Source organism: Macrobrachium rosenbergii, chromosome 17, assembly GCF_040412425.1.
Source record: "Macrobrachium rosenbergii isolate ZJJX-2024 chromosome 17, ASM4041242v1, whole genome shotgun sequence".
Classification (NCBI taxonomy): domain Eukaryota; kingdom Metazoa; phylum Arthropoda; class Malacostraca; order Decapoda; family Palaemonidae; genus Macrobrachium; species Macrobrachium rosenbergii.
Genome location: NC_089757.1, coordinates 13,888,770 through 13,902,347, shown reverse-complemented (window position 1 = coordinate 13,902,347; position 13,578 = coordinate 13,888,770). Strand labels below are relative to the sequence as shown.

Genomic DNA, 13,578 nt, shown 5'->3' with positions numbered 1-13,578 from the left:
TGTAAACCAATAGTTGGCATGATTTTTTTTTTGTAAGGGAGAAATGATCCAAGCTCTATGAACACAACCAAACTAATCACCGTAAAAATAGTTGTTTGATATTTTATAACAATAATCACATTGATTTGGCGAAATTATCTTAATTCCTCTCTCACTGCGAATGAAATGTTCGAGTTCAATTAGTCCATTATCCTAATCAAATGTTTTTCGATGACTGAATAAACGTCAACAAAAAGGGAAAAGTTTCTGCTTTGGTCAATTACTGGGCAAGCACCATTATTTGTATATAATCTGTGCAACTCGCCGGCTTCGAAAAATACATGTTCTGTCCTTTTCCGCATTTCCTAAATGTTGACTGAAAATTGCCAAATGCCGGGTCCGCATATGCGAGCGATTGCACAGTCGAATCTAAAGCTAAAATTGAATTAATGCCTTTGTAGCAGCGTTAACATAGCATCTGACTTTGGCTACTGATACTGCGTGCATGAATACATATTGGGGATTCAAACGTACTTAATATACAGAATAAATTCATTTTCTATCAGTACGTTCTGTGTAGAAAAGGATCAGTTGAGTCAGGCACAATGGTCAACCTGTTCGATCAACACTTCATATCATTTACTTCCAGACTGTGGAATTCTTTGCCTCCTTCGGCATTTCCCAAATTATTTAACATGCCTCTTTTTTGAGAAGGGAGTTGGTCGCAATTTCGTGATGAATTCCATACAATAAACAAATATAAATAAATAAATAAATAAATAAATAAGTGGCGACAAGAGTTACCGCATGGTAGGTGGCAGAGCCTGTCCTTCCCTCATCCAGGTAATGGTAGGAGGCGGGTATCCTCCAGCAGGGCAGAACAGGTGGACGTCGTTCCCAGCGACTGCAGTGACGTTGGGCATCGCTCGGACAAAGGGAGGACCTGAAAAAGCATAGGCTTGCAGAACTTGGTGTGTAACCGAAGGGCTGACCAGGATGAGTAAGGGATCCTTGCATGAAGGAAAGTATCAAAAGTTGCATAGATAACTATCGGTATGTGTGAGGAGGAAATTCGAATGAAGGTGATAGCATGAACTTCAGAGGCATAAAATAATTTAGCGTGGCTGGGAAGAAGTATGGGAGGGTTTTCAGTGAGGCTACAATAAGAACAACAAGGGCACATGGGAAAACGTGGAAATTCTGGTCAGAAGTGCGGTACACTATGAAATCTGAACATGAAAAACAATGGCATTAGCAGTTGTTAATTTGAGGATAGAAGTGCAAAGTAATGTCCAGGTGCGATTTTAAGATCGAGCCAAGCCTATGATTTTGAGCCAGGTGCTCTATGAATGGGACATTCAGAAGGGACGACAAGATAATTTCTAAAGCATATGAGAGTTTCGTCTGAAAGAGACTGAAGATAGGTAACCAAGGCTGTACATGTAGGCTGTACATGTATTTCCTAGTAAAGAAATAAAACAGGAAAATTGAAAAACCAACAGATGGCAAGAAACAATGAGAAAGGAGAGAGACTGAAATTACTTGTGAAATGAAGCAGTATCAAATGAAATGAAATAATAAAGGCAAAGATCTTTAAAAAGAAACTAACAAAAGACAAAATTGCCATAGTCTAACTCTGAAGAATATCAAATGTCATCGTATTCAAGTTAATGTAGTGATCATAACTAGCAATATGACAAATTACAGTGAAAACAATTTTACAATTTTACACAAAATAATTTAGGAATGCGGTAATGGAAAAACGAATAGCGTAATCTGGGAAAAGACAGAGGTTACTTAGTGTAATGAACTATTTCATCGAAGAAATTCTTCATATGTAGAGTGTCTTTACTCTCGTTCTCTTTCTCTCTCTCTCTGCATCTGTCCCCTTCATATTTTTCCACAATTTTGAAAACAAAAAGACTGGCCTCACTGGTTTTGAATGAATCTACCTTTATTTCTCTTTCTGTACCGTTCCCATATTGGAAAAAAAGAGAGTAGCTTCACTGAATTTTGAATTAATAGTCCTTTATGGACCAGGGCAAAATAAGGGAGAGATTTATATCCAATAAATCAGGGCAGAATGGAGAGCAAATTCAAATCGAATGAAAAAAGAATCCGAACAACAATATGGCGCTGGGCCATGGAATTCTGTTAGGTTGTTTATATAACCATTTTTCGCCTCCACTCTCTCTCTCTCATCGTTTCTGCCCGTGACAGTAGTTGGAAAAATAGTCCAAACTTTTTTTCCAACTTTTTTTTCTTGTTGCAGACGTGAAAACATTACAAAAGTAGAACGGACGGTGCTGTGAAAGTCATAAATCAAATTGAACCTGAAATATAAACAAAACTTTGTATAAAACACGACAAATTATGACAAGTTTGTGCCTGGAAACTTGTGACCTGAGGCCATTCGTTTATCCGGTATTTAGTCACGAAATACTGTGCGAAAATGTGATGAAAATGAGCAATCAGAATTAATTCTGACTCTTCAAGGAATGCATTTCGCTACAGAAAAGCTTGATTGACTATCGTTAATCAATGGATAAGGAATGTGCATCCTTTAATAAACTATTTTCTGTTTTTTTCAGTTTTATAGAACAAATTGGTAGGAGATTCGTAAACGTTTATATAATTTCGAAAAAAATGCTACAGTCTGAGAAAACAAATCTACTGTATAACTTATATTTTCACAAAGTTTCATACGCATTAAATGTTGAAGAAGCTTAGTAAATGTTTATATGCTTTGAACATCATAATAGTGCATTAAAGGAAAAACTACCTCCACGACAAAGGGGGAAAACAGAGACTGCATGAGTGATCTACGACTCAGACACTAAAACTAATGAACGGCTATCATCAAACGCCTGCAACGACCGTTAATAACGTTCTCTAGGCAGAGAAAAAAATACATGGAAGAGTGAGTACCGCGCAACAATCCACATCCAAGGAAAAAGAAGTTAATGTAATAATCGCAACTGTCAAATGGCTCAGATCGAAATCTTCCACTTCTCGTTTGAAGATCTTTAGAATGAAGGCTGAGCAGTTTCCCCAGATTCGTAAACCCTTCCATTACTCAAAAGGAGAACCAGCCGCTTCCTATGGGGGTTAAACCCAGCCCTTTTTCTTGCAGCACTCCATATCCTGATTCCATCGGGACTTTACCAAAAAAGGCATTACGTTTTGTTGAAGGGCCAAACGCACCAGAATCAAAACATTGGACTGGTCCGCGGCAAAAGCGTCATTTTAACTGATGAAACGACATGACGACATTCAGGGACAGTAAGATGCTTTTAATCATTAGTAGGCTCTCTCTCTCTCTCTCTCTCTCTCTCTCTCTCTCTCTCTCTCTCTCTCTCTCTCTCTCTCTATATATATATATATATATATATATATATATATATATATATATATATATATATATATATATATATATATATATATATACTGTATATACACACACAGATAGGCAGACAGATAGATAGATATAGATATATGAAAATTAAGCCTTTTCCCAACAGTAGGCGGCTCCAAGGAAAACTACACAACGGTCACTGTCCTATTCCTTTTTTAGCTCCATACAAACTACACACACAAACACACCGCAAACGTGAAACAGCTTACAAGTGAAAAAATAAACATATCCAGTCTTACCAAAGACGTTAATGCGAGTGGAATGGGCGCTGGACCCAAGGGCGTTGTGGGCGGTGCAGGTATAGAGGCCTCCGTCTCTCACGGCGACGTCGGTGAGGTTGACATGGCTGACGACGGCGCCCATCGAGGTCCGGAAACTGCCGATGTTCGTTCTGTTCGAGAAAAGGAAACGTGAGCAAAAGAGGGAACGTGGTTGGAAGACGAACAATACGGTTGTCAAAACCAATTAAGAAAAAGAGTGAAAACTTGCCTGACGAAACACAAATTTGTGAAAATAAAAGAAATAAAATGAAATAGAGCCGAGTGTCTATCAGCGTAGCAATTAAAGGAGAGGAAAGGGGATTCAGAATAAGCAAACACACATAATCCACACACCAACACATGCTATTATATATATATATATATATATATATATATATATATATATATATATATATATATATATATATATATATATATATATATATATATATATATATATATATATATATATATATATATATATATATATATATATATATATATATATATATATATATATATATATATATATATATATATATATAGCTATGCGTGACCTTGAACTTGACCAAAAGACATTAGTGTCAAAATCTGCCCGACCTGACTTTATTTTAACATACTCAGAATTTTGGCCGGACAAAGTAATGAGACGAAAGGACAAACTAAAGCGACAGAAATAAAGACAGTTACGGTAACCATACTAGTAACAAGAAAGAAAGCGTCACCTGTGAGTCGTCAATATGGGTTGATGATCTCTAGTCCAGGTGATGACAGGTGTAGGCGACCCTTGGGCGGAGCACTTGAGAGACACAGGTGAACCAGGGGACACCGTCTGCTCCACTGGGGTGTAGAGCAGTTGAGGAGCCGAGTCTGAAGAATGAGTTACTGAGTGAATAATTATAAAAAATAAAAAAATAAATAAATAAGTGAACAAATATACCATTCAATAGACTGGATGGAATAATTACACAATTCAATCTCGAAAGAATTATTGGATTTCCTTTCCACATTAGTCACTATGTGCACATTTTCAGATGTCAAAGAATAAAAAAAGGAGGCATTAAGTCGTTGAATATACTGCTACTGGATGTAATAATAATAATAATAATAATAATAATAATAATAATAATAATAATAATAATAATAATAATAATAATAATAATAATAATAATAATAATAATAATAATTATTATTATTATAATGAAAAACAAACATTCACGTGGAATAAAAAAGACAATAAATTGCTAAGCCTATTGCAACAGAACTGCTAGCCTGCCTCTCTCTCTCTCTCTCTCTCTCTCTCTCTCTCTCTCTCTCTCTCTCTCTCTCTCTCTCTCTCTCTCTCTCATTAACTGCAATGACAAGTGCAAAAAATAGGAAGTAATTAAATGAAAAAGGTTCGCTAAAATGTAGACGAATAAACACATAATAAAATTCTGATTTAAAATACAGTGCATAAATGAAAATGCTTGCTTTACTTTGATGTCCCATCGATGTTAAAACATTATACGATCAAAAGGTGAAACCACCAAACATAAAATGTCATAAGACGAAAAAAAAAAAAAAAAATTGCCCCCAAAACGGAACGTTCTAAATTCGCAGAAGACCCAGGAGAGACCGTCGTAAAATAATAATAATAAAAAAAATCGTTACACATCTGAAGAATTCAGAACGAATCGATACGATTTCTGATTGATGTATTCGATAAGAGTAACGCACAAACAAACAAACAAGACTTGAGACTTCTACGAAAGTGATGACGAGAGCTACGGCGTAAAAGGCAAAGTATGTATTATTTGGAAACAAAAAATGTTAATAGCATTCTATCAAGAAAAATTTCTCTAGAATGAAAATGTGAATATTTTGCAAAATTCTGAAAATGCCAGAAAAATACTGCTGGTAAAAGAAAGGTCGTGCAATAAAAATTGTTAATGAGAATTCAGTTCTGGAAACAGTAACGCTCTGGTCATTTTATTCAGCAAAATTTCAAATTTGCAGGAAACATTAATATCAAAAAGAAAGGTCAACAACGCAGCGACAATTTTTAACAAAAATCAATAACAGAATTAATTATTTTTTTTACAGCTTTTCCATGGACACCACATATCTCTCTTAAAAGGTGGTGCTAGATATACCTTCTCTACGATGGCTATACCCCAAACCATCAACCAACTACTATGTGTCTGATAAAAGGTTTTAACGGAATGTGCCAAATTCATTCTGCCTCGCTCAAGGATCGAACCCTGGTTCTCTATCTGGTGGGCGAATGCCTCAACCAACAGACTAAGATATACTTTTTCAATATTGTTTAGGAACATTTTTAAAAGCCGGGAAAATATAGAGAAGAGTGGCCATTACAATACTAATTGCTGATAAGAATTTGTTTTTTTGGAGCTGAGTGTAAAACTCTGCCACTGATGTCATTGTAACCAACGAGTGGCAAGCGATGTGAACTTCAGCCAGTCACGATTAGCTTCAGTGATGTCGGTTGAAGATATTTAACGTCAGCTGCTGGAAAAAAAAAAAAAAAAAAAAAAAAAAAGTCGACCTCCGTATGCAAAAAGAGTATCCGCAGATGTCGTCGTCGCAAGGAAAAAATGATTTGTTCCAAAGGTTTGGCAATAAAAGGGAGAAAAGAGCAGAAATAGAATTGCATTGCTGAGTGAAAATATAATAAAAAAATATAAAAAAAGAACGAAGACAAAAGTGAAAAAAATAGGAATGTTACATCGCTTCGCAAAATTGCAGCTCCCCTTCAACTGGTGCTCTTTGTTTATTGTTCACTTGAAAATACTTACACTTACAGACACTGTACAGGGCATTCAATTAGGTTGTATTGCATCTTCTTCCTATTTTATTTTTACTTCCCCTTTTGTTATTGTCAATTTTTGCTATATCACACAAGTACGAAAATTATATATCAGTAAGTGCATGTAAGTGTATTCTTTTCTGTTGATTGATTTAAATTGATTGCTTTTCCTTCTTTTTCACACAGGAACTTTCAATTCTTATGAGTTTTTCTTGGCTGCCCGAGAGCAAGAGCTCGTGCTGGCACAAGACCAGCTGAATTTAGAACAGCATTCAAAGTGAGCTAATGTATCTTGAACTTGTCCCTTATGAAAAATGATATCAATAATAATAAAAGAAGGCTGAAATACTTTTGCCGTTAGTCTTCATTTCATAATATCATTATTTTGAAAGGTATGAGTATGGGAACAATAGCATCCAATGTAAAAGAGAATGCACTGCAGTGTGAAGAACAGAGGTAAATAAGACTGGTGGGGCAATACTAAGAGAGTACAAAGGTTACCAGAGGAAAGGTTGCGGAAAAGCCATCAGTATAGACGACTGCCATTTAGACTTCATGCCACGGTAATCAAAATGAGAGCGTTTTTTTTTAAGGAGCAAATACAGTTACCATGCGAAAAGAAAGAGGTTGTATCCTTTATTTGTGAATCTTGAGAAGTTATTTGACAATTAAAGGGGGCACTGAATAGCAGAGGGTACCTGAAAAACTCAGTGAATAAAATGGTATCCAGATACCATAACAGATCTAGACTGAAGACTGTGGCGATTATATCAGACGAATATGACAAAAGTTCACAAAAAACCAGCACCTAGTCTTCTTGATTATCATATCAACGGAGGATGTTATAAAGACGTGCAAAAAAAGAAAAGAAAAAAAAAAAGAGGCACCTGGGGGCAGCTGCGGGCCCAGACGGATACCCTGGTGTCAAAAGCAGACCTATTAGAAATATTCAATACCAGGAAGACTGGAACTGGAAACAGAGAATCCAACGTCAATACAAGCAAAACCAAGCTTACTGTGATCGGAAACGGGGAAAACGTGAAAAATCCAGCTAGGATCACAAAATGTAAATAGAGCAAGGGATTTATCGATGAATGAAATGAATAAGGTATTATGTTTAAGTGAGGAAGGTGGAGGATTCAGGTGTGGTGAAAGGACACCACTTGGAGGAGGAGGAGGACTGTCTGTTACCTTAGTTCATCTTGAGCTGCACAGCTGGTATTGAGAAGAAGGCAAGTAAAGGTGCAGCAGAAGTCATGAGTAAGCTGAAAAAAACTCCGGTGAACTGCTTAAAAGTCATGTACTTCTCAACACAACAGTCATGGCCCTTACTAAGAACATGTAGGAAATATTTTGAAAAAGTGTGACTACAAAATGCTGGGATTAATGGACAGGGTATGGTGAGAAGACCATTTTGGAGATGACAGATGTGTTGTACAGAGGCTGGACGAGAGACTAAGATGGCTTTGGCATGCGGTGAGAACGTAAGAGTAGCAGGACGAAGTCCAGTGGGAAAGGCTAGGGCATTATGGACAAGGGGAACAGATAAAATCGTGAGCCAGATGAAGATAATTTAGAAATTAAACACAGGGCAGAATAAATTAGAAAAACAATGGTAAACGAGTAATTCCGTGAAGGAGGACGTAAATGATAACGATGATGATTATTTTGAAATGCTGTTCCTCTTGGTGAAACTTTACCCAACAGCAACAGTCGAACAATTCTTGTAGAATTTGAGGTGGAAGAGTATGTGGGATCTAATGCAAATATTTATTTATTCATTTATTTTATTTTTTCAATACAAAGGATAATGGAACAGCCAACCTTGTGCTGTCATCTATTCCTGGGCTGGAAAAAAGAAAACAAAATAAGAAGAGAAGCTTGGGCGAAAAAAAGAGTGATGCCTAACGCTCGATAAAGCAGTACTTACAAGCAAAAGTGAAGATAACTGCTGTTTCAGATTTTGAACCAATACGTCACGTATTTTAAAATATGTCTTAAATTCGGTCTGGTTTCAGTGAATTGCCGGCAAATTTTAAAATAATATTTTTTTTATTGCGATTTTGGCGAATATTCTTATAAGTGTCCATTTCACCAAAGGATAAGAAAATTATACAAATATACGAAAGTCTCTCTAAAAAACATCCTCTAACTTTGGTTCAAATTACTTCTGAAAAAAATCTCATGAGTATAATCTATACACGTTCATCCATTTGTTCGATTAAGCAGTTTAGGAATTTTTATGCTGAAAACAGAAACTAGATTAACGTACAACGAATAACAAGAGAGACGATGAATGAAAATCGGTTGTACAAACCGAAAATATTGTTTTAAATGAACGTCGCGAACTTCAATAATCCGCAGACGTGGGAATGGCAAGCATGTGCATTATTGAAAACACATCAAAATCACAGAATAAAAAGAGTACGTGGAAATTTCTTTTTATTGCAACGAGATATGGCCGCCTGACGTTTGCTGAATTGTTTAAATGTAATGAATTATATAAAGGTGCGCCAATTTCAGCATAAGATTTTAATTTTCCAACGTATACATTTTTATTTTATTTTATTTATTTATTTATTTTTTTTTTTTCGCATACGCCTAGTGACGGTCAATTGATTTCTTTTCCGAACATTGAAACTGTTAGCGACCTATGTATGCTTTCATTTTCTGTTCTGTATCTTTATTTGATTTATTTGTTTATTTTTTACTATTGTTTCTATGTGATACAAGGATATGGGGCAAACCAAAGAAATAATAATAATAATAATAATAATAATAATAATAATAATAATAATAATAATAATAATAATAATAATAATAAGCAAACGGTCAAAGGAAACACCGCCCAGAGTGAAGGAATAATTCCCATATTGGACAATCAGCAAGGATACAGAACCTACAGACTACAAATACAGGCGAATCCTGGAGGCTGACAACATCAAACACCAGGATGTTAAGGTAAACATCAGAAGGGAATATTTCCCTAAGATTAGGAAGATACTACGGTCCACGCTCAGTGATGGAAACATTGTGAGGACAATCAATACATATGCTGTAATAGTAGCAAAATATAGTGGAGGAACAGTAGACTGGACATACGAAGACCTAGAAAACACTGACAGAAAAAAACAAAACTGATGACCCTCAATGCGGCAATCCACTGAGGAGGAAGTTTGGCAAGGCTTTCTTTACCAAGTAAAAAATGAAGAAGAGGAATGCAAGAAGTGTGGGGGACTATCAGCATTGTGAAAAGAAAACTTGGGCAGGACCTTAATTAGAGTGAAGATGAGTGGTTGCTAACAGACTAGAATAAAAAAGTTATCCGTCGACGAAGAGCCTAGTGAGAATAAAGAAAAGGTCACTAGCCAAAGGAAAGAGATATGAAAAAATCAAAACAATGCATGGCCAGTACTAGAGGCAGACTTGGGAAGTTGCTGGAGACGTCAGTTGGCAACGGTGGGAGAACACAAGAAGGATACTGAAGGCATATCAATGGCAGTGCAAGATCAGGTACTATGTACACGATTTGCACAAAATAAATTAGATGGCCAAAATCAACACCATCTATATGCCGCAAAAGTATACAGGCTTATGGAGACCTACAACCACAGCACAAGTGAATGCTCAGCATTAGTTCAAAATGCATACACGAGCGGGTATGACGCATTTGCTAAGGCCTTGCACCGAAAGCCCTGTAAAGCATATAGCTCGTCATTTAACGACAACAGACAAATACCAGAAAAAGTGCCGGAAAACGAAAAAATGAAAGTGCTCTGGGACTATGATGTAAAAAAATTAAAAGTTAAGTATACCTTAGTTTTACCAGACCACTGAGCTGATTAACAGCTCTCCTAGGGCTGGTCCGAAGGATTAGACTTATACCGACAATGTGAGATAGACTCGAAGCTCAGACCTAATACTGTTAAATAAAGAAACCAAGAAAGTGTCTTTGATAGATGCAACCATATCATGGGCACAGGAGTTGAGTACAAAACAGAAAAAAAGGACAGAAAAGTACCGAGATCTAAAGATGGAAATAAGGAGCCTATGGCAAGCAATACCCGTCATTCTGGGAATACTGGGAGCAATCCCAGAGAACTTGGGAGGAAGTTAATGAGAACCGGAGACGTTTGATGTTGGCCACAGCAAGGCTAAATAGGAAAGTGTTGGAATCCTATAAAACCAGAGTAGTGAGGATAAGATCCTCAGGAGGTAGGTTATCGCCCGGATCTAGACCCGGGGACACCAACCTAGCAAAGTTGGGAAAAATAATAATAGCCAACATTTTGATGTGATTTGAGATGACATTCCAGAGTAATACTGCATATACTGTAGTTAAAATTTGACTGAATACTGTACAAGGCGATTTCCACCTTCTTAATCACCTGGTCTCTTAGTTAAATTTTGACTGAATACTGTACAAAGCGATTTCCACCTTCTTAATCACCTGGTCTCTTCACATCTTAATCACCTGGTCTCTTCAGCCTTGATAATAATAATAATAATAATAATAATAATAATAATAATAATAATAATAATAATAATAATAATAATAATAAAAAATGAAAAAAAAACACAGCCATGTTATGCTAAAGCACAAGCCAAGTAAATTTGTGTGTGTGTGTGTGAGAGAGAGAGAGAGAGAGAGAGAGAGAGAGAGAGAGAGAGAGAGAGAGAGAGAGAGAACGGAAATAAATAACACAATACAACAATTATGCTGCGGGATGATCGAATCTTACAACTTAGCGAATGAACGTCGTGTTTAGAAAGTGAAAGATTTAGTTATTAATAGAAAAAAAATATCTTTACACTTTTATATCAGCTTTCAGTTCCATGGCCGGGGATAAAAACATTAATTTGGGCTCTTGTAATTCAAGGATATGTATACATCATTCCTTTGATGTTAAAGTAAACAATCACATCGTTTTTCATTTCATCGAAAGTGGAAAATAAATCTATAATCCTTTGGTCATAATCGAGGAATTTGTTTGAGTGTTTCTTTCATGAAGCAAAAAATGTAAAAAAACTAAACAGCTGATAAAAACAAACTTACAACCAGAGGACCATCTGCGACTTGCGTGTTCTTAACATGAGGGACAAACCGTATACACTAATTCCGGCTCGGTTCCTCCTTTTTCTTAAATGCTAAAGAAGACATTTACTTTTGGACACAGGAGAAAAAAAGGACACGATAGAACTTCAGAAGAAAACAGGTACGTACTGAACTGTAACAAAGACGATTAACAAAGAAAAAGAACCAAAATGATGACAACGGGAAGCAAAAATATAACACGAAGAAAAAGAACGAAAATGATAACAACGGAAGCAAAAATACAACAAGAAGAAAAAAGAACCAAAATGATGACAACTGGAGCAAAAATAAAGATAAATGTAAACGAAGATTACGAAGAGAAAAAAGAAAAGGGGGATTCCAATCCTAACGGACAATGAGAGCAACGAGGCGTGAGATACCGTATGCCGTAAGACTTACCTGGCCTTGGATACCTGGACAAACCGAGATCTCTTGAGGGCCGCCTCAGCTGACTTCTACCTGGCTCTTCCATTACGGCCAATCCCTGAAGAGACAATTAAATGGCTTCAGTGAAGAATGGGATGAATGAAAGCCCGAGGAAGAAAGAGAGGGGGAAGGATAAGACTGATTCAACCGCGAGAGAGAGAGAGAGAGAGAGAGAGAGAGAGAGAGAGAGAGAGAGAGAGAGAGAGAGAGAGAGAATAAACAAGTACTTAATACAGGCATGTACAAGAGCTTACCAAAGCAAAGCGTAAGATGTTTCCCGGTGACAAAACTGCATTTTCATTAGGAATGTTATTCCTATTTAAGCACAAGAAAAATCATGAGAATGGCACCAAATTGAAAAAGTGTGTGTATATATATATATATACATATACATATATATATATATATATATATATATATATATATATATATATATATATATATATATATATATATATATATTCTGTAAAGAACAGTAGGTACAGTGAAATAAACCGGCCTTCTGGACAGAACTATCACTATCAAGACTACAGAACTTTGTATATAATTTACAGCATATTAAAAGAGAGAGAGAGAGAGAGAGAGAGAGAGAGAGAGAGAGAGAGAGAGAGAGAGAGAGAGAGAGAGAGAGAGAGAGTTACGGAAAACTGGAACATAACGGAAATGCATGGCTATACCAGTGACAAATGTGTAATTTTTCCTCTTAGATATCTCAGGCAGAAAGTAATGAAAGAATAAATTTCCCGAGAGCAAGCTTCCACGCACCTGGTTCTCTTGATGTGGTTTCGTCGTCGTGGCTAAACCATTGCCTTGACGAGTCCTGGGCATATCTCGATGATCAGCTGATTCATAATGACGATCTGCCAACTCTGGCTGTGTTTGAACGAATCCAGGTTCTCCCGTGTCCGAATCAGGTTTAGCTGTCCGAACAGGAGCGCCTTCTTGGTTTCCATTATTGGCGTCAATATCAACAACGTCTTCCCCCGCCTGATGCCATCTGTTGGAGGAATTTGAAAGCAATGTTTAGAAAAATGTTATTAGGATAATCGGTAGGGAAAACAAAATGTAGATTTTATAATGTAAAGTGCATTAAACACTTATTGTTCGGAGAATTTGAAAACAAGACTGATTTATGGAACATATGATATATGCTAAGAGAATTTGACAGCGAAAACAAAATGACTGAACTACAATATATCGGAAGAATTTTAAGGATAACTATTATTAGCGGAATCTGATGGAAAAGACTGACATAGTTAAAAAACAACACGTATACCAAAGGTCAGCACCATCTCTTGGAAACAAAAGACAGCTTTAAAATAGCAAGAAGGCATAATATGAAATGATTAATGGGATTCTAAATTCAACAATACGAGAAATGGGTGTCACACGACAATAAGGAAACGTGCTAGCGCGCGAGCGGGCAGCAGAAATGAGCACGCTTCCAGACGACAAGGCAGTTAAACATGGCTTAATAACACAAGAGGCGTATTGTATGAAATCCTTCGTCCCAATATAACCATTCCATCTCCTGCGTCAATTAAGGGCTTAATTGACGAAAACGAATGTATGAAATTGGGGCGATTAATCTTAA

At 36.4% G+C, this 13,578-nt stretch overlaps 1 protein-coding gene across 1 annotated transcript in view; it reads right to left on the bottom strand.

The window, feature by feature from the left end:
* LOC136847750 (cell adhesion molecule Dscam2-like) overlaps nucleotides 1-13,578 on the bottom strand; it is a 291,762-nt gene that overhangs the window by 30,758 nt on the left and 247,426 nt on the right. The window contains 5 exon segments of the mRNA XM_067119627.1: nucleotides 784-922; nucleotides 3,634-3,785; nucleotides 4,380-4,524; nucleotides 11,958-12,042; nucleotides 12,750-12,981. Coding sequence (XP_066975728.1) covers nucleotides 784-922; nucleotides 3,634-3,785; nucleotides 4,380-4,524; nucleotides 11,958-12,042; nucleotides 12,750-12,981 — 753 coding nt within the window.